Source organism: Hemitrygon akajei, chromosome 7 (assembly GCF_048418815.1).
Source record: "Hemitrygon akajei chromosome 7, sHemAka1.3, whole genome shotgun sequence".
Classification (NCBI taxonomy): domain Eukaryota; kingdom Metazoa; phylum Chordata; class Chondrichthyes; order Myliobatiformes; family Dasyatidae; genus Hemitrygon; species Hemitrygon akajei.
The window spans coordinates 103,962,624-103,984,784 of record NC_133130.1 but is presented as its reverse complement, the minus strand read 5'-3'; the positions used below and the strand labels follow the sequence as shown (position 1 = coordinate 103,984,784).

The window sequence follows — 22,161 nt, the reverse complement described above, 5'->3', positions numbered from 1 at the left end:
CCTCTTTTTGGGGCAGGCGTGACCTATACAAAAGGACAGGTTGCACTTGAATCCAAAGGGGGCCAATATCCTGGCAGGGAGGTTTACCAAGGCTAATGGGGAAGAGTTTAAACTAGAATTGCCAGGGGGTGGAAACCGAACTGACGAGATGTTGGAAGAGGCGGTTGGCTCACAAATAAAGAAAGCTTGTAGGTAGTGTGAGAGGGAGGATAGGCAGATGATAGAGAAGGGATGCGCTCAGATTAATGGTTTGAAATGTGTTTATTTTAATGCAAGAGGCATCATGAACAAAGTGGATGAGCTTAGAGCGTGTATCAGTACTTGAAGCTATGATGTTGTGGCCATTACAGAGACTTGGATGGCTCAAGGGCAGGAATGGTTACTTAGAGTGTCAGGCTTTAGATATTTCAGAAAGGACAGGGAGGGAGGCAAAAGTGGTAGGGGCATGTCACTACTGATCAGAGATAGTGTCATGGCTGCAGAAAAGGAGGAAATCATGGAGGGATTGTCTTCTGAGTCTCTGGGTAGAAGTTAGGAAGAGGAAGGAGTCAATTTTACTAAATGTTTTTTATAGACTAGCCAACAGTAACAGGGACATCAAGGAGCAGATACGGAGACAGATTCTGGAAAGGTGTAATAATAATAGTCGTCATGGTGGGAGATTTTGATTTCCTAAATATTGACTGGCATCTTCCTAGAGTAGGGGGTTGAGATGGGGTGGAGTTTGTTAGGTGTGTTCAGAAAGGTTTCTTGACACAATATGTAGATAAGCCTACAAGAGGAGAGGCTGTATTTGATCTGGTATTGGGAAATGAGCTGGTCAGGTGTCAGGTCTCTCAGTGGAAGAGCATTTTGGAGATAGTGATCATAATCCTATCTCCTTTACCAAAGCATTGGAGAGGGATTGGAACAGACAAGTCAGGAAAATGTTTAATTGGATTAAGGGGAAATATGAAGCTATCAGGCAGGAACTTGGAAGTATAAATTGGGAGCAGATGTTCTCAGGGAAATGTATGGCAGAAATGTGGCAAATGTTCAGGGGATATTTGCGTAACATTCTGCATAGGTACGTTCCAATGAGACAGGGTAGGGTTCAGGAACCATGGTGTAAAATGGCTGTTGAAAATCTAGTCAAGAAGAAAATAAAAGCTTACGAAAGGTTCAAAAAACTAGGTAATGATTGAGATCTAGAAAATTATAAGGCTATCAGGAAGGAACTTCAGAATGAATTTAGGAGAGCCAGAAGGGGCCATGAGAAGGCAAGCAGGATTAAGGAAAACCCCAAGGCATTCTACAAGTATGTAAAGAGCAAGAGGATAAGATGTGAGAGAATAGGACCAAGCAAGTGTGACCATGGAAAGGTGTGTATAGAACTGGAGGAGAGAGTGGAGATATTTAATGAATACTTCAGTATTCACTACAGAAAAGAACCTTGGCGATTGTAGGGATGATTTACAGTGTACTGAAAAGCTTGAGCATATAGACATTAAGAATGAGGATGCACTGGAGCTTTTGGAAAGCATCAAGTTGGATAAGTCACTGCGACCGGATGAGATATACTCGAGGCTACTGTGGGAGGCGAGGGAGGAGATTGCTGAGCCTCTGGCAATGATCCTTGTGTCATCAATGAGGACAGGAGAGGTTCCGCAGGATTGGAAGGTTGCAGATATTGCTCCCTTATTCAAAAAAGGGAGTAGAGATAGCCCAGGAAATTATAGATCAGTGAGTCTATAACTGGTTGGTAAGTTGATGGAGAAGATCCTGAAAAGCAGGATTTATACACATTTGAAGAGGCATAATATGATTAGGAATAGTCAGCATGGCTTTGTCAAAGGCAGGTTGTGCTTTACGAGCCTGATGGAACTTTTTGAGGATGTGACTAAACACATTGATGAAAGTAGAGATGTAGTGTATATGGATTTCAGCAAGGCATTTGATAAAGTATCCCATGCAAGGCCTTTTGAGAAAGTAAGGAGGCATGGGATCCAAGGGGACATTGCTTTGTGGATCCAGAATTGGCGTGCTCACCGAGGGCAAAGAGTGGTTGTAGATGGGTCATATTCTGCATGAAGGTCAGTGACCAGTGGTGTGCCTCAGGGATCTGTTCTGGGACCCCTTCTCTTTGTGATTTTTATAAATGACCTGGATGAGGAAGTGGAGGGATAGGTTAGTAAATTTGCTGATGACACAAAGGTTGGGTGTGTTGTGGATAGTGTGGAGGGCTGTCAGAGGTTACAGCGGGACATCAATAGGATGCAAAACTGGGCTGAGAAGTGGCGGATGGAGTTTAATCCAGATAAGTGTGAGGTGGTTTATTTTGGTAGGTCAAATATGGTGGCAGAATATAGTATTAATGGTAAGACTCTTGGCAGTGTGGAGGATCAGCGGGATCTTGGGGTGACTCTGTGGTTAAGAAGGTATACAGGGTATTGGCCTTCATCAACCGTGGGATTGACTTTGAGAGCCAGGAGGTAATGTTACAGCTTTATAGGATCCTGGTCAGACCCCACTTGGAGTACTGTGCTCAGTTCTGGTCATTTCACTACAGGAAGGATGTGGAAACTATAGAAAGGGTGCAGAGGAAATTTACAAGGATATTGCCTTGATCAGGGAGCATGCCCTATGAGAATAGGTTGAGTGAACTTGGCCTTTTCTGCTTGGAGTGATGGAGAATGAGAGGTGAGCTGATAGAGGTCACCTTTGTGATATGGTGCAACTCAAACTACCTGCGTCTCAATATCACCAAGACCAAGGAGATGGTGGTGGACTTTAGGAGATCTAGGCCTCATATGGAGCCAGTGATCATTAATGGAGAATGTGTGGAGCAGGTTAAGACCTACAAGTATCTGGGAGTACAGTTAGACGAGAAGCTAGACTGGACTGCCAACACAGATGGCTTGTGCAGGAAGGCACAGAGTCGACTGTACTTCCTAAGAAGGTTGGCGTCATTCAATGTCTGTAGTGAGATGCTGAAGATGTTCTATAGGTCAGTTGTGGAGAGCGCCCTCTTCTTTGTGGTGGCGTGTTGGGGAGGAAGCATTAAGAAGAGGGACGCCTCACGTCTTAATAAGCTGGTAAGGAAGGCGGGCTCTGTCGTGGGCAAAGTACTGGAGGGTTTAACATCGGTAGCTGAGCGAAGGGCGCTGAGTAGGCTACGGTCAATTATGGATAACTCTGAACATCCTCTACATAGCACCATCCAGAGACAGAGAAGCAGTTTCAGCGACAGGTTACTATCGATGCAATGCTCCTCAGACAGGATGAAGAGGTCAATACTCCCCAATGCCATTAGGCTTTACAATTCTACCGCCAGGACTTAAGAACTTTTTAAAAGCTATTATTAATGCTTTTTGAGATAGTGATTTAGATGCATATCATATTTTTTACTGAGTTAAGTATTGTATGTAATTAGTTTTGCTACAACAAATGTATGGGACATTGGAAAAAAAGTTGAATTTCCCCATGGGGATGAATAAAGTATCTATCTATCTATCTATCTATCTAGAGGTGTATAAGATGATGAGAGGCATTGATCGTTTGGATAGTCCTAGGCTTTTTCCCAGGGCTGAAATGGCTAATGCAAGACCACACTTGGAGTATTGTGTGGAGTATTGTGTTCAGTTTTGGTCTCCAAATTTGAGGAAGGACACTCTTGCTATTGAGGGAGTGCAGCGTAGGTTCATGAGGTTAATTCCTGGGATGGCGAGACTGTCATATGTTGAAAGATTGGAGCGACTGGGCTTGTATACACTGGAATTTAGAAGGATGAGAGTGGATCTGATTGAAACATATAGGATTATTAAAGGATTGGACATGCTAGAGGCAGGAAACATGTTCCCGATGTTGGGGGAGTCCAGAACAGAGGCCACAATTTAAGAATAAGGGGTAGGCCATTTAGAACAGAGTTCAGGAAAAACTTTTTCACCCAGAGAGTTATGGATCTCTGGAATGCTCTGTCTCAGAAGGCAATGGAGGGCAATTATCTGGATGCTTTCAAGAAAGAGTTAGATAGAGCTGTTAAAGATAGCGGAGTCAAGGGTTATGGGGAGAAGGCAGAAATGGTGTACTGATTGTGGATGATCAGCCATGATCACATTGAATGGTGGTGCTGGCTCGAAGGGCCAAATGGCCTACTCCTGCACCTATTGTCTATTGGCACAGTTTTAAGGTGCTTGGAAGTAGGTACAGAAAAGACGTCAGGGGTAAGTTTTCTTTTCCCCCGCAGAGGGCGGTGAGTGCATGGTATGGGCTGCCGGTGACGGTGGTGGAGGTGGATACGATAGTGTCTTTTAAGAGACTCCTGAATAGGTTCATGGAACTTATTAAAATAAAGGGCTATGGGTAATCCTAGATAATTTCTAAAGTAAGTACATGTTCAGCACAGCATTGTGGACTAAAAGGCCTGTATTGTGCTGTAGGTTTTCTGTGTTTCTAATCTGTGTTCTATCTTCTCCCTTATAGTAAACTAATTTGTTTTTTCTATTATCTTGTTCTAATGAAGGATTTCTCACTTAAACATCAACTCTACTGTATGTTGGTTTCCACAGATGCTGTCTGACCTGCTGACTATTTGAGAATTTTTTTTCTCCTCTCTACTACCTACTTTGATTCTGCAATTTTTATTATTTTCACCTGATAAAATTCTAGCATTTTCCTGATGAATTCCTCACTAAAAACATCATTCTATTTATCATCACAGTATGGTAGCATAGTGGTTTACACAACACTTTACAATACAGGTGATCAGGGTTCATTTCCCACAGCTGCCTGTAAGGAATTTGTACGTTCTCCCCGTGACTGTGCGGGTTTCCTTTAGTTGTTCCCGTTTCCTCCCACAGTCCAAAGACACACCAGTTGGTGGGTGAATGGATAATTGTAAATTGCCCCATTATTAGGCTTGGATTAAATTGGGGGTTTGCTTGGTGATGTGGCTAGAAGGACCGGAAGTATCTTTCCCACACTGTATCTCAAACAATCAATAAATAAATTCTTAATTACTCTTTAGAATAACAGTTTCCAACCACTTTATGTCATGGACCAATACCAATAAGTAAGGGGTCCATGGATCCTGGGTTGGGAACCCCTGCTTTAGAAGGTGGTGATGAGTTTAACCTCCTGAACAATTGCAGACCTTCTGAAAAAATTAACACCCCAATGTTGTTGGCATATTTCAAGGAATTAGGCGCTTTGACAATGAAGTAGTGATATGTAGCCTAGTCAGGTCAGTGCAACTTCAGCGGAACCTACAGGTGTAGGTGTGCCTGTGTATCTGCTGTCCTTATTCTTCTAGGTGAGGGGGATGGGAGGAACACATGGGTTATTTGGAGAAGCCTAGGCAAATATCTACAACATATTTTGGAAATTGTATTCATTGCAACCACTGGGCACCAATGATGAAGGAAATCCCATTCATATTAGTTGCCTTATTCTGGATGAGGTCAAGCTTCTTGAGTATTATTTCAGCTGCAAATGGAGAGTGTTCTCTCATTGTATCTTGTATATATCTGGGATGCTAGGAAATGAGTCATTTGGCTCCAGACTTCATGACATCCTTGAGCAGAATTCCCAAGATGAAGTGACATCCACTGGTCTTGAACTCATGGCAGCGTTTGACCTGATGGGAATCAAGCTCTACTAGTGATATAATGAAATAAGAGGAGGTTACCTGGAATTAAGCATTCAGCTTTGAGGGGAGACTGGATAAGCTAGGTTACTTTTTCTTAGAGCAGAGCAGAGCACTCTGAGGAAGGACCTGTCTAAAGCCCTCCACCATAAAAATACTGGGGCTTACCACTGAACAAAGACTTAACTGGACCAACCACATAATTACTATGGGTACAAAAGTAGGTCACTGGTTATGTACCCAGAGATCCATACTTGCCTGCTCACCATTTGAATGTCACAAATCCAGAGCACAACGGAATATCTCCCATTAGATGGATGGGGTCAGCTCCTACAACACTCAAGAAGCTCATCACCTTTCAGGAGAAACCGGCTTGTTTGACCATATACACTATATTACATATTTGTTCCCTCCACCACTGATGCACAGTTACAGCATTGTGTAACATCAAAATGTACAAAAGGCACTGCTGTTACTTACCCTGGGTATTTCACATCCAAATCTGTCATCTGTATCAAGAATATGAGTGGCAGGTGCTTAGGAACACCATTACAAGTTCTTGTTGCATACAATCCTGACTCATAAATATCAGTCCTTTATGATTACTAGATCTACTTCCTGGAATTCTTTACTAGTCAACACCACAGCTGTAACCTTACCAGGACTGCATGATTCAAGAAGACAGTTTGCCACCAGCTTCTCAAAGGCAAGATCCTGAAAATTACTTACAAATATTCCCTCCTTGCCTTAGATGAAGTGTGAAACAAAATCTACTTCCATGGTCAGATCTCTTTCCTCAACAGTGGTTTCTGGCTCAAATTATCCACATGATTCTCAAGTAGATTTTCACCCTTCACATTTTGGATCCACCCTCAAAGTGTCTGTTTACACGTTCCAGTAACTTTTTAATCACTTCTCTCCTTTCATCCTATGATTCGTAGTTAATGATAAGCGTCAGTACATGCATGCCGTTGACCTGTTACTGTGGTATGCCTACTCATTCTTTCTCAAAGCTGTCCTAGTCTGCAATTCCACTTATCCATTTAGACATCTGTCTCAACTTTCAGACATTAAATATAACAAATTCCAATGACTCTGATTTAGGTGTATCTCCAGATCCTTGCTTATTTTCATTTTCCTCTACATCCCTCTCTTGATGCTACTCCTTGATCTTTGTTCACTATTTCTGAACAAGGCCTGCAATATCAATTGTGAAACATCAGCTCTGCTCCTTTCTGTACTCTTGTTGTTTGACCTGCTGAGTGTTTCTACCATTCTCTATTAGAATTTTCTTCTCTTGCCAGATGGTTATTCACATACAAAGGGAGGAAAAAAAACAGAAAAGGGCTATTGCCAGGAAACAAAATATTGGCATTTTCTTCCTACTTTTGTGCCCCTCATGTCACCTTTTCTCTCTTTCCCCACCTCCTGTGATCAGAACCAATGTTCTCAGTTGCTCCTTCTTACCCTGCTGCCTCACCTTTTATTTCCTTTCAGCCCATCTTCACCTCTTTCCTAACCCAAGTTTCCTCCTCCTTGTTTCTGGCCTGCCACCAGTTTCTCTCCATGTCAAACATAGTTCCTCTCTTGAACCTCAACCTCCCAACAGCATTCTAATGTATTTGAAATGAAGTGAATATTTGAGATTGGTTTGTCCTGTGCAAAACCAAGAGAAAACAACTGGTGCACATAATAAATGATTGTGAAATATTATTTGAAATTTAAACAATAATCCACTTAATGCCCATAAATTAGATAACTAATACCAAGTTCACCTTTGTTATCCCTTCCTGATAACTTTAGCAACTACAAATGCACAGAAAGCAGTATTTACCTCTGGACCCCAGGCATCGCCTATGTGTTTATAATTAACAGAATGGCTTAACATAGATTCCCAAGTTTGTGCTTCACGCAGGCAACCAACCTAAAGAAAGTTCAAAAAACATTTAAGTTTCCAAAAGGTCCTCATGGGTACCACTTGCCTTGTTTCCATTATCAAAAGTGGTTAACATAGAACATCAAATATCAGAGAAAATTGGCAGAGCAGACTTCATGGGCCGAAATGGCCTAATTCTGCTCCTACTCTGTCTTATGGTCTACGATGAGTAATGTTTAAATTGATATATTTATACTATGGAGCTAGATGCTATCTTGTATATCTTGTTTGGTAAAAATTTGAATTTTCCAATCTGCTTCTGCATTAAAGAAAATCTTCAATGGCACTGCTCACTGCACCTCAAAGCAATTCAACCAGGGAACTGGCTCTCTTCTTGCTTTTTGTGCCTATATTTGATGAATGTCTTTCTTTGATGCAGCAGAATTTTCAAATCTCTTCTATCAAATGGAACAGTGCTTCCCTGACCCCACCATCAGAAATAAGCACTGATTTTCTACAACTGCTACAATGATTCCCTCAATACTAAGCTGCCATCCTTTACATGTTACTGTCTTCTACATCACAGCCAAGATTTTCCATTTAAACTAAGATTCTCACCTGCTCCATTGTGGTATTATAAAAAAAGTCTGTCCTCCTATGCTCCTCCCAGATGATGTAATTGGCATGCACAACTCCCAAGTACTTTAAACCCAAATACCTACAATGAATCAAAAAGAACAATTGTTGAAATTCCTCTAATCACAGTTATTCATCAGTACAAGCTCATGCTGCACTTCACTAAAACAAATAAGAATAATCAAATTCATCAGATTGAAACTACAAGCAGAGACTGCAAAACCTCTGTTTATACGCCACCTGTTGTTAATAAGCAAGTTAGCCACAGATTTATTGAATGGTTAAAGGAGCTAGATTGTCGGTATATAAGGTGACTAATGGAATTATAAAGTAGTGGTGGTGGGGGGTGTGCAGGGGAGGGTTAGTGGGTGGAAATTTTGCAGCCTTATTGCTTGGGGAAAATAACTGCTTTTGAGTCGGTGGTCCTGGCTTGGGTGCCACTTAGACTCCTCCCTGATGGGAGTGGGACAAACAGTCCATGAGCCAAGTGGGTATGACCCTTCATTATAATACTGGACCTGTTCCGACATCTTCCTGTATATATGTCCTTGACGGTGCTGGTCATGTGTTGGGCAGTTTAGACTACCCAGTGTAGAGCCTTCCTGTCTGCCACAGTCAAGTTTCTGCACCATGCAGTAATGCAGAGTGTTAGAATGCTCTCTACTCCACATCTGTAGAAAGATGTTGGTACAGATATGTATCATCCAGCAATTCCCTGTGGAATTAAGACACATAATTGGCTGTACGACAGCTAGTGCAGAGTTTGCAAGTCCTTATTTCTTATGTGGCCAAACCCAACAACATAAATGCTGTTACGTACCCGTGACACGTGACAGGTGTTGAAGCTATACTGGACTTGAGGTAATGGTCTTGTGATGGTGGAGTGATGTCATTTTCCCGCCAGTAGAGGTCATGTGACAGTTTTTTTTTACAGGGTATAAAAGGAGGACCCCTCCCTGTGAGGAGGGGCAGTTCGTGGCTGGATTTGCCATGTTGACTTCATGCCACTGCGTGATTTAATATCATGACGCAGTGTGGTTGAAAGATGGAGTTTTATTAAATGCCTAAAGTTTAAAAGGTCATTGCCAGCAGTTTCTGTATAATACTGCTAGTTAAGAATCAGTGAAGAGTGAAGATCGGGGTTCGGGAGTTAAAAGATTGAGGAAAGTCGATTTCGATGGTGAAACAGGTTCGACCTTGTTTGATCCTCATTCGGAAGGAATTCGTTGACTGTGCCCGTGTTAATCCCTGTGAATAGCAGGAAGGATTGGGAACAGTTTTGTAAAGGAAAGGTCAGTGCCTTTAAGCCGTTTCATTCCATCTTCGTAAATTTTTCGTGGGAAAAGTTCAATTTGGAATCGCAACAACACGACGTGAAAGAGAATTTAAATCGTTTTAAAAAGTCTCTCTCTTAAATGGACTGTAGGCATTTTGAACTTTTGCAATACTACTTTGAAGAACTGTTTTTGCAACATCGCTTTAAGAACTGTTTAAGCTGCCGCACAGCAGCTGATTTCCGGTTATGTGAGTGGTTTGTTTACTTTTGGGGGTTTGTTTTTCAGTGTTTAATAAACGTGTTATTTGTTATAAAAACCCCTGCCTCACTCATATATTTATTGTTGCTGAATCCATAACAATGCCAATGATGCTTCACTCCCTGATGAGCTCAACACCTTTTATGCATGCTTTGAAAGGGAGAATACTGCTACACCTTTGTGAATTCCCATAGCATTGGTGATCCCTGTTTCAGAAGAGAATGTCAGAATGGAATTGGAATTGAAATATTTTTGTCACATGAACCGAGTTACAGTTAAAAGGTTGTCTTGCATTGTGTTCATACAAATCAATTCATTACATGGGCATTGATGTACAGCAATGTGAAACAAAAAGAGAATATTCAGGGTGGGTGAGGTCTTTGATTACGCTGGCTTCTTTACTGTATGGTATAGATATAGTCAATGGAGGTGGGTTGGTCTCTGTGATATGCTGAGCCCTGCAGTTTCTTGCAGTCATGGGTTAATAACAATTCCAAATTGTTCTTGAATATTGGCATAAGCTTGTGTTTATCAGCTTGTCCTCAGTTGTACAGTTGCTATCAAGCAGGCTGCAGTATATCACAAAGCACCTTATTAACACATGAAGACAAACATTGAGTTATTGTTAATTTCAGTTTTCAATAGCCTTAGTATTTAAACATCACAGAAATTTTATTTCAAGTAACAAATACTTACACCTCTATAGTTGGCTTGAAAGGTGACTTATAATGAACCCGAATGGGACAACCATATTTCTCTATGTTGTATGTATATTCCTAAAAACAAAATAATCCTTTTAAACAAGTGAACATTTATTTTTCAATCACAAACAAGAGAAAATCTGCAGATGTTGGAAATTCAAGCAACACACACTAAATGCTGAAGGAACTCAACAGGCTAGGCAGCATCTACACAAAAGAGTATAGTCAATGTTTCGGGCCAAGACCCCCCCCCCCCCCTCAGGACTGGAGACAAAAAGATGAGGATAAGAGTTAAAAGTGGGGGGAGGGGAGAGAGAAACACAAGGTGATAGGTGAAACTGGAACGGGGAGAGGGGGTGAAGTAAAGAGCTGGGAAGTTGATTGGTGAAAGAGATACAGGACTGGACAAAGGGGAATCTAATAGGAGAAGACGGAAGGCCATGGAAGAAAGAAAAAGGGGAAGGAGAACCAGAGAGAGGCTTTGGGCAGGCAAGGAGAAAAGGCAAAAGAGGATGGGGAATACAAACTGAGTGGTGGGGATGGGGGTGGAGCATTACTAGTTCAATAAATTGATATTCATGCCACAGGTTGGATCTATCCAGATGGAATACAAGGTGTTGTTCCTCCAACCTGAGAATGGCCTTATCGTGACAGTAGAAGAAGCCATGATTGACATTTCAGAATAGGAATGAGAAATGGAATTAAAATGGGTGGCCAAAGGGAGATGCTGCTTTTTCTGGCAGATGGAGTGTAGGTGTTTGGTGAAGCGGTCTCCCAATCTACGTCACATCTCACCGATATACTGGGAGCACCGGATACAATAGATGACCCCAATAGACTCACAGGTGAAGTGTTGCCTCACCTGGAAGGACAGTTTGGGGCTCTGAATAGTAGTGAGGGAGAAGGTGTAGGGGCAGGTGTAGCACTTGTTCCACTTGCAAGGATAAGTGCCAGGAGGGAGATCAGTGGGGAGGAACGACTAGACAAAGGAGTCACATAGGGAACGATCCCTACGGAAAGCAGAAAGAGGAGGGGCAAGGGAAGATGTACTTGGTGGGATACCGCTGGAGATGACGGAAGCTACAGAGAATTATGTGCTGGACGTGAAGGCTAGTGGGGTAGTAGGAGAGGACAAAAGGAACCTTATCCCTGGCGATATGGCATGAGGATGGGGTGAGGGTAGGCATGCACAAAATGGAAGAAATGTGTTTGAGGGCAGTGTTGATGGAGAAGGAAGGATAGCCTCTTTCTTTGTAGAAGGAGGACATCTTCATTCTGGAATAAAAAGCCTCATCCTGAGAGGAGATGCAGTAGAGAGAAGGGGATGGCATTTTGTCGACTAAGTAGACAATCTATGTTTGTGTCACTCCCCCACTTCTCTTCACATTCACATCAACGACTGAATTGGTGCTGCTTCCTGCCCCCATGCCAAAGGTGTCAACCTCATTGACTTTGCTTACAGCTTCCATGCTGCCCTTCAATTTACTTGGTCCATTCCCAACACCTCCTTCTCCTTTCTCGATCTCTCTATCTGTGGAAACAGTTTATCCACTGATGTGTATTACAAACCTACTGACTCAGGCCGTGTATCTCAGAAAGGATGTACTGTATTGTCACTGGACAGAGCCCAGAGGAGGTTCACGAGGATGATTCCAGAAATGAAGAGGTTAAGATATGACGAGTGTTTGGCAACTTTGGGACTGTACTCACTAGAATTTAGAAGAATGCACAGGGATCTAATTGAAACCTAATGAATGTTGAAAGGACTAGATAGGGTGGATGCGGAAAGGATGTTTGGAATTCAAATTAAGATTACAAGTAGGATAAAGTAGGTGCAGTGTATGTTGTATATTTGGACTTTCAGAAGGCCTCTGACAAGATGCTGCATAGGAGGTTGCTTACCAAGTTAACAGCCCATGGTATTACAGGAAAATTATGGTTAGAGCATTGGCTGATTGTAGGAGGCAGTGAATGAGAATAAAAAGATCCTTTTCTGGTTGGCTGTATTGGAGTATAAAAACTGCCAGTGACTAGTGGTGTTCCGCAGGGGTCATGGGACCACTTCTTTTTATGCTGTATACCAATGATTTAGATGACAGAATAGATGGCTTTGTTGCCAGCTTTGCAAATGATATGAAGATGGTTGGAGGGGCAGGTAGTGTTGAGGAAACAGTAATGCTGCAGAAGGACTTAGACAGATCAGGAGAATGGGCAAGAGAGTGGCAAAGAAAATACAATGTTGGAAAGTGCATGGTCATGCACTTTGGTAGAAGAAATAAATGTGCAGAATATTTTCCAAAAGGGGAGAAAATCCCCAAAAATCTGAGATGCAAAGGGACTTGGGAGTCCTTGTGCAGAACACCCTAAAGGTTAACTTGCAGATAGTCCATGGTGAGGAAGGTCTAGAATACAAGAGCAGGGATGTGATGCTCAGGCTTTATAAGGCACTGGTGAGGCCTCACCTTATTGTGAGCAGTTTTGGGCTCCTCATCTTAGAAAACATGTGCTCACATTGGAGGAGGTTCAGTGAAGGTTTACAAGGATAATTCTGGGAATGAATCAGAATCAGAAAGGGTTATCATATGAGAAACATTTGATACTCTTGGTCTGTACTCCTTGGAATTTAGAAGGACGGGGTAGGGGCAGGGAATCTCATTGAAACCTTCTGAATGTTGAAAGGCCTAGACAGAGTAGATGTGGAAAGGATATTTCCCATGGTGGGGGAGTCTAAGACAAGAGGGCACAGCCTCAGGATAGAGGGGCGTCCATTTAAAAGAGATGCGGAAAAATTCCCTTTAGCTAGAGAGTGGTGAATTTGTGGGATTTATTGCCCCAGGCAGCTGTGGAGGCTAGGTTGTTGGCTGTATTAAAGGCAGAGCTTGATAGGTTCTTGATTGGACACATCATCAAAGGTTACTGGCATAAGGCTGGGGAGTGAGGCTGAGCAGGGGAAAAAAGGATCAGCCATGATTGAATGGCGGAGCAGCCTCGATGGGCCAAATAGCTTCTGCTCCTATGTCTTCTGGTCTTATGTTCCCTATGGTGGGGTATCCAGAACTGGAGGACACAGCCTCAAAATTAAGGGACAATCTTTTAGAATGGAAAAAGGAAGACATTTTTTAGCCAGTGAATAGATAGATAGATAGATAGATAGATACTTTATTCATCCCCATGGGGAAATTCAACTTTTTTTCCAATGTCCCATACACTTGTTGTAGCAAAACTAATTACATACCATACTTAACTCAGTAAAAAATATGATATGCATCTAAATCACTATCTCAAAAAGCATTAATAATAGCTTTTAAAAAGTTCTTAAGTCCTGGCGGTAGAATTGTAAAGCCTAATGGCATTGGGGAGTATTGACCTCTTCATCCTGTCTGAGGAGCATTGCATCGATAGTAACCTGTCGCTGAAACTGCTTCTCTGTCTCTGGATGGTGCTATGTAGAGGATGTTCAGAGTTATCCATAATTGACCGTAGCCTACTCAGCGCCCTTTGCTCAGCTACCGATGTTAAACTCTCCAGTACTTTGCCCACGACAGAGCCCGCCTTCCTTACCAGCTTATTAAGACGTGAGGCGTCCCTCTTCTTAATGCTTCCTCCCCAACACGCCACCACAAAGAAGAGGGCGCTCTCCACAACTGACCTATAGAACATCTTCAGCATCTCACTACAGACATTGAGTGAATCTGTGGAATGCTCTGCCACAGACTGTGGTGGAGGCCAAGTCCGTGGGCATACTTAAGGCAGATGTTGATCGTTTCCTGATCAGTCAGGCTATCAATGATGAGAAGGCAGGTGTATGGAGTTGAGTGGGATCCAGGATCAGCCAGGATAGAGAGGCAGAGCTGACTCGATGGGTTGAATGGCCTAATATTGCTCCTACATCTTATGGACTCTTGCAGCTACCTGGACTATACCTCTTCTCACCCTATTACTTGTAAAAATGCCAACTCCCTTCTCTCAATTCCTCCATCTGCACTGCATTTGCTCTCAGGACGAGGCTTTTCATTTTCAGAATGAAGGAAATGTCCTCCTTCTTCAAAGAAGGGAGCTTTCCTTCATCCACCATCAACGCTGTCCTCAACTACCTCTCTTCCATTTTGTGCATGTCTGCCCTCACCCCACCAGGAACAGGGTTCCCCTTGTCCTCACCTACTACCCCACCAGCACATAATTCTCCGTAACTTGTGCCATCTCCAGCAGGTCCCCACCACCAAACACTTCTTTTCTTCCCCTGGGTGTGTTGCCTTAAGGCATTTGTTTAACTTTATTACATTTTTGCTTTAGTAACTTGTTTGTAACTATTTTCTAGTTAAAGTTAAGGTTGTTGAAAATAAATTCATTGTCTGTGATGTATTGCGACATGCAATGATGTCACACCTGGTTTCGCCGCGTCTTGTGGGTAAATACCGGTTTGGAGAAACGGGAAGGCGGGGGCTTGTGTGTGCAGGATCAGCGCGAGAAAAGTTTCATTCTACGCACTAAGAAACATCATAGAAGCAACGCCGTAAGTTCATAAGACAATCGATATGTTGGAGTAAAAATGTTAACACTGATTCTGTTAGAAGTAATGACGGTTGATAAAGTTTATTTTCTTGTGCTATTGAAAGCATTGCTGGGTAGTTTGTGTTGAAGTGTATTTAAAGTTGTTGATGGCATAGGTAGATTCTGACTGTTGTACTTTAATGTACAAATGTAATATAGTTTGTTGTAGTTTTACTTTTACAAGTATTTATGATGTAAATGTGATGCCAAGAAGGAAACAAATACTATGTTTTTTGTATTGTTTTATCAACAGTTTTCACCATACATTAATGTGGAACAGTGAACAGTAAACGGTTAATCTTACTGGGATCCTTGTCTTCATGGACTACAGTTTAACTCGGTGTTTAGTTCAGCATTTCTACACCTGCATGAGAACACTACACAGGGATTGCTCCCTAGGCAATTCCCTTATCCATTTGTCCCTCCCCACTGATCTCCCTCCTTCAGCTCTGATGAAGGGTCTTGGCCCAAAATGTCAACTGTACTCTTTTTCATAGATGCTGCCTGGCCTGTTGAGTTCCTCAAGCATCGTGTGTGTTGCATACGTTCTTTTTTAAGAAATACAAAATACTTAACTTGGGTTTGTGTAAAAACAAAGATAACAAGATGGAAGAACTCACCAGATCTTTTGTTGAGGGCTCTCTTAAAACTGACCTAATCATAGAAAAATCAAAAATAAAGTGAGATTTTTCAAATATATGGGCTTTGTGCCTTTTAAAAGCAATGCAAAGAGCTCCACAAGTTTAGTATAACACCGAATTGCATCCTGTAGTACACAGCTGGAGAAATCAAGAAAGCCTGGGTTTTTATCTCCAACTCTGATAAGTGTTCTAACCTTTAGCTGAACTGGAGGTTACAAAGACTCTGATACTGCTAGACATTGGAAAAATACTCATGTCCTCTTCTTATAGGTGATGCAGTTAACATTAAAGTGACTTATAACTTCCCAGTGTGAATCAAAACTAAGCAGTATTGAAAGGTAAAACAAGTGAGATGAGATAAATAGGAAGTTTAAAGAAATAAATTCAAGGGGATAAATAAAAGGATGACTATGGAATGAATCATTTTGTGAAATGGTAAAGTTGAGATAAAGATAAGAGGTGAAATGAGAAGGATAGATAAAACAAGGACCAATAATTATTATTTTATGGCTCTTTTCACTGACAATCAACATAAATTTAGATACATATACAGTCATGTTTGAAAGACAATTCTCTGTAATTTTAACAAACAAATAAATATAACAGTCAATTATTGCAATGTATATCCATAGTAATGATAATAGTGCTTAATCTGGAATTACCACCTACAAAACAAGTCTTATGCAAACTTAATAAGCTGCCAAATGAACCTAAAATAATTTCTGTAATTTCCCTTATGCATTCAACAACATCTAAACAGACGTTTCAAAATATTACTTCTCACCTAGGAACCATCACCCTTTTCTTATGTTCGAATGTGCATTCACTTATACTGGGTCTAAATAAGTGGGAAAGTAATAAAATTTAATTAAAGGCAGATGAAACAAGGAAGTATATTGGAACTACTGCATCATGGTGCAAATGAATCAAATGACCACGAGTTGAAAATGAGTCTAGTAGTAAAATTAACCAAGTGGAATCATGATGTGTATTACTACTCTCCCCTTTGTCCTTTCTCAGTCTGTTTTATTTTCATCATCATTATTTATTGCCGACTTTCCCATAGGCTATTAGTCCTTCTGTAATTTAATCTCTCCTGTACTCCACTTCATCATAAATCACATTTCTTCTCATTGCATAACTTTACTACTGAATAAATCTCAAAAGAATGATTTCTGAGTTGACACCTTCAATGTCAGTTTGAGAATTCTTGGATAGCATTAATTGTGCAGTGGACAGGGATCCAACATCTGTTTCTTTTTATGGTCCAATACTGGAAGAAAACTATTGTGTCAAAGATCCATTTGGGTACTGTATCTTTATTACTGAGGAATCAAGGAAAGCAAACAGAGAAGTCATGCATGAGGGAGAAGAAAAAGGCATGGGTTTGAGGTGATGGCATTAGTAAGTGGGGTGATAAGGACTTTAAGATTAAGGTCAAGGCATCAGGATGGTATCATGGCTATAATCTTCTTTAAATGTACATTGGAATTGTTGGAGATTGTGTCATGACTAGGGGCCATGGCAAAGGTGGATGTGACTAAGTGTGGTTTTCAAGACCTGTGAGAGAAAAAGGGTATATCTTTAATATCTGAATGTATTTGAAATCATTCCCAGCAATATTCCCCTTAAATAGTGTAATTGCATTTATTGTGAAGGTTTATTTCTGTTCCAGTGGCCTGCATGGATCCATGAATGATAATTACAGCAGTCTCATTCAAAGAGTATATCTAAGTGGTGTCATGCATTACTGCAACAGATACCCGAGGAATCCAGAAGGAAAATTGTACAAGGCATTGGTAAGGCCGAATTTGGAGTATTACACAATACACAGTTCTGGTCACCGAATTATAGGAAAGAAGATAGAGAGAGTACAGAGGAGATTTACCAGGATGTTACCTGGGTTTCAGCATCTAAGTTACAGAGAAAGGTTGAACAAGTTAGGTCTTTATTCTTTGGAGCGTAGAAGGTTGAGGGGGGACTTGATAGAGGTATTTAAAATTATGAGGGGGATAGATAGAGTTGACGTGGATAGGCTTTTTCCATTGAAAGTAGGGGAGATTCAAACAAGAGGACATGAGTTGAGACTTGGGAGCAAAAGTTTAAGGGTAACACGAGGGGGAATTTCTTTACTCAGAGAGTGGTAGCTGTGTGGAACGAGCTTCCAGTAGAAGTGGTAGAGGCAGGTTCAGTATTGTCATTTAAAGTAAAATTGGATAGGTATATGGACAGGAAAGGAATGGAGGGTTATGGGCTGAGTGTGGGTCAGTGGGACTAGGTAAGAGTAAGCATTCGGCACGGACTAGAAGGGCCGAGATGGCCTGTTTCTGTGCTGTAATTGTTATATGGTTATAAAATCATAAACATTTTAATTCTTGCAGTTAGAAATTCATTAATACAATGCATACAAAACATATAGCAATATTTCTAAGTCCCTGCTAAAGGAAGGATAGTATTAAGATTGATGAGATTGTTCCCTAGACTAAAGAGCTTGAGTTTTATCGGAGAGGCTGGATCAGCTGGGACTTTTGTCCTTGGAGTGTAGGGGCTGAGATAAATAGGACAGATAAAATCATGAGGGGTATTGAACTGAATTGACTTTATTTCTTGCGTGCTTCACATATGTGAGTAAAAATCTTTATATTATGTCTCCATCTAAATATGCAATCATAGTCATTTATAATAAATAGAAGAGTCAATGTAGTATAGAGTGCACTCAAATCAGCGCGAGTTCATCGGTCTGATGGCCTGGTGGAAGAAGCTGTCCTGGAGCCTGTTGGTCCTGGCTTTTATGCTGTGGTACTGCTTCCCAGATGGTAGCAACTGGAATAGTTTGTGGTTCGGATGGTTTGGGTCCCTCCAATGAGGAGTTTTAAACTAGAGGTTTGCAGGGAGCAAAATATACAAGGGATCTAAGGGACCTGAGGGGAAACTTATGTTTATTTATTTATTTTTAAGCACACAGTGGGTGGTGGTTATATGGGATGAGCTGCCAGAGGAAACTTTCAAGGCAAGTGCAATAACAATGTTTAAAAGACACAAGAGATTCTGCAGAGGAGGAGCTTAGAAGAACAATGGCATCTAATGGCAATTCCTTTGCTTGCATCTTCTGAAACAGCTCTATTTCTATCTTTAATAAGACCCTGACCTGGAGTTACACGCTGACTTTGGTTCTTTGTGGGAATGGGCCCCGCTCTCATGGTTTCACAACTGGCCACTATTTGATATGCTAAGGATGAGGCTTAGAAGACTAGCGCACCTTCAGGGTTCCAGGATTTTGTGGCTTTGGAGGTCGGTGCCACGGCAAGAAACTGGTGTGTTGTGGGAGACAGGCGATCGAAAGCAGCAAGCTGGCTGCTGGCTGTGTGCCCAGAGGCTCGAGTTCGTTGGGCACAGAGCTCAGAAGAAGTAATGCAACAGACTTTTAACATTGTAAATCAGCAAGTTGGTTGTTATGACTCCCCTCTCACTGTAAAATGGGGACACCTCTTTTTCCCTTATTAGGGAAAGAGAGAGCCTGTGGTATGTCGAATTATTGGGTGAACAAGCAGTCTTTGGGGCACTGCAAGTGTCTTTATCGATGCTTTGCTGCACGCTTGAGTGCTTGGTGGAGGGGCACTGATGGTTTTTTCTGGTAAAGGGGGGTTATTGGTTTGCTACTGCTTATGGATGGGTGGGGCGAGCTGGGGGGCTTTGGGGTTCTAACATTTAACTGTCATTCATTCTTTGGGGCATTCTTGTGTTTTGTGGATGTTTGTGAAGTAAAAGAATTTCAGGATGTATATGGTATACATTTCTGACATTAAATATACCTTTGAAACCTTTGAAATCTTTATAATGGAAATCAATAGTAACACACACAAAATCTTGGAGGAATTTGGCAGGTTAGGCAACATCCATGGAAAGCAATAAACAGTTGATGTTTCAGACCAAGACCCTTCATCAGGACTGGAAAGGAAAGGGGCAAAAGGCCAAAATAAGAAGTTGTCCCTCCTCCTACCCTTTCTCCCATAGTCCTCCTCTTCTCTCCTATTAGATTCCTCTTCTTCAGCCCTATCACCTCTGATCTTCTCACTTCAACCACCTACCCCTCATACCTAGCTTCACCTATCACCTTTTAGCTTGTCCTCCTTCCAATCCTCCCACCTTCTTAATCTGGCTGCTTGTCTCTTCCTTTTGAATTCCGATGTAAGGCTTGGCCTGAAATGTTGCCCGTTTCCTCCTTTCCATGTGTGCTAAGTTCGTCCAGCATTATGAATGTTTAAAAGACATTTAGACAGGTACATAGATAGAAAAGGTTTAGAGAATTATGGACCAAATGCAGGCAAGTAGGCTTACTTCAGGCAGACATCTTGGTCAGGATTAATGAGATGAGCTGAAGAATCTGTTTCTGTGTTGTTGAACTCTATGATTCTAATATGAAATTTTAACTGTTTCTCCCTACAGATGCAGCCTGACCTACTGAGCTCTTCCAAAATTCTCCTTTTTTCAGATTTTCATTATCTGCTATATTTCACTTCTATTTCAAGTTTCTGAGATCAAGAAAGTGATAATAAATCTGCCTGAGGAACTAGCCTGATGATCTATCATTTGTTTCCATATAACCATATTTGTTTCATCAGATTCTATTTTTACATATCTTTTGTTAATCACGGTAAACCAGATTTCTTTAAATATATAGATTGACGTCATACCCATCTATCAGAGGAGATAGATGCAGTGTAGATTCTGATTGTTAAATTTCTTTTTTTTAAAACGATTTTTTATTTTCCTTGTGTGGGAGTGTTCCTACATACTGAGATCTACAAGTAAACCTGAGGCCTTCCCTCCATTAGGTGAATTCCCATTTGCAAGATCCTTCTGAATGCCAAGGACCATTTCTTTGAATCATCAAATAAGATGGGGTCTATTTGTATTCCAGTCAGCATGGGAAAGTGAGTAATGATGGGGAAGAGTGGGAAGAGGGAGGTCATATGATAGCATCTCCACAGCATATTAAACTAGAGATAGTAACCTAAGCTATCACATCAGGTGTCAGTATAATGAAGCAGAGGTCAAGTTAGAATAACACTAAAAACGGAAAGAAAGGCCATACCTTACTACAGTTATATGTTTATTTGGAGGACAACCCACAGCAACATGGGCAACCTGTGAAATAAATAAAATGTGTCACAGCACTTTTCTTCCTCTTATACAGTGTTTTACTACAAGCTAAAAAAATGTCTCGGGTAAAATGAAGCTGGAATGAAAATAAGTTTCCTGTTATCTTGAATGAGGATTAGAAGACAGGCAGATCGTGTTCAGCACAGAAGGGGAGGGATACTGGCCAGAAACTCTACACTACCACATTTTCAAATTCTGGAAACTCAGGAGGTCATTCTCATTGTGTCTGCACTGATTCTTTGAAAGTACTATCCAATTAACCCCACTTTTCCAGTCTACAAAACCTTGCAAATTCTAAAGAATGCCTGGCTTTTGAAATCAGTTGAGCCTCCCATTTGTGTGCATTCTATAAAGTGCATTCCTCTACAAGATGTTATGTTTTGGTGGGACACTTCTTCATTGTCCTTACTTTACTGCCATATGAGATGCAACAACAGCACAAAATAATACAAAAAACTTAAGCCATGGTTTTCCAAATGCTCATAGATCCAATCCCTAATAATCTTCTCCAATAGTTTCACTATATCCAGTGTAACTCACTGGTCTACAGTTCCAATATTCTCCCTATTTTCCTTCTCAAATAATGAAACATCAGCTACTCAGCAATTCAGTGGAACCTCAAATGTGGCTAGCGAGAACACAAAAAACATTGGACAAGGATCCAACCATCTCATCTCTTGCCTTTCAATATTCCCTCAGTCCATGAGGACGTCCCAACTTAATGTGCTTAAAGAGACCCAACACTATGACTTTATCTCAAAGAGCCTAGAATATTGGCATGCTCCACACTCATCTCACTATCATCCATGTCCTTCTCCTTGGTAAATACCAAAGTAAAGTACTCATTTAGGAGTAATCTCAACCACATCATCCACCGCCAAGCATACGTTCCCTCCTTTCTTCTTGAGTGGTCCTACCCTTTCCTATATTTAAATCAGTTTTGCAAAAAGAGAGTAGAAGTAGTGAGGTTGGGTTCATGGGTTGGTTCATTTTGCCTGATCAGAAACCTCATGGTGGAAGGGAGGAAGCTGCTCTGAAAACATAGAACAATACAGCACAGTACAGGCCCTTCGGCCCACAATGTTGTGCTGACCCTTAAACCCTGCCTCCCATATAATCCTCCACCTTAAATTCCTCCATATATCTGTCTAGTAGTCTCTTAAATTTCACTAGTGTATCTGCCTCCACCACTGACTCAGGCAATGCATTCCACGCACCAACCACTCTCTGAGTAAAAAACCTTCCTCTAACATCCCCCTTGAACTTCCCTCCCCTTACCTTAAAGCCATGTCCTCTTGTACTGAGCAGTGGTGCCCTGGGGAAGAGGTGCTGGCTGTCCACTCTGTGTATTCCTCTTAATATCTTGTACACCTCTATCATGTCTCCTCTCATCCTCCTTCTCTCCAAAGAGTAAAGCCCTAGCTCCCTTAATCTC

The 22,161-nt window shown here is 41.4% G+C and overlaps 1 protein-coding gene across 1 annotated transcript in view; it reads right to left on the bottom strand.

Moving 5' to 3' along the window:
• The window catches only part of LOC140730138 (cation channel sperm-associated auxiliary subunit epsilon-like), a 56,400-nt gene extending 36,607 nt beyond the window's left edge, over window positions 1–19,793 (bottom strand). Inside the window, exons 1-4 of the mRNA XM_073050271.1 lie at window positions 19,710–19,793; window positions 10,367–10,446; window positions 8,118–8,217; window positions 7,458–7,547 (exon numbers count right to left, since the gene is read on the bottom strand). Of these exons, the coding sequence (XP_072906372.1) occupies window positions 7,458–7,547; window positions 8,118–8,217; window positions 10,367–10,446; window positions 19,710–19,793 (354 nt within the window). The remainder of the gene's footprint in view (window positions 1–7,457; window positions 7,548–8,117; window positions 8,218–10,366; window positions 10,447–19,709) is intronic.
• Between the last annotated feature and the right edge of the window lie 2,368 nt (window positions 19,794–22,161).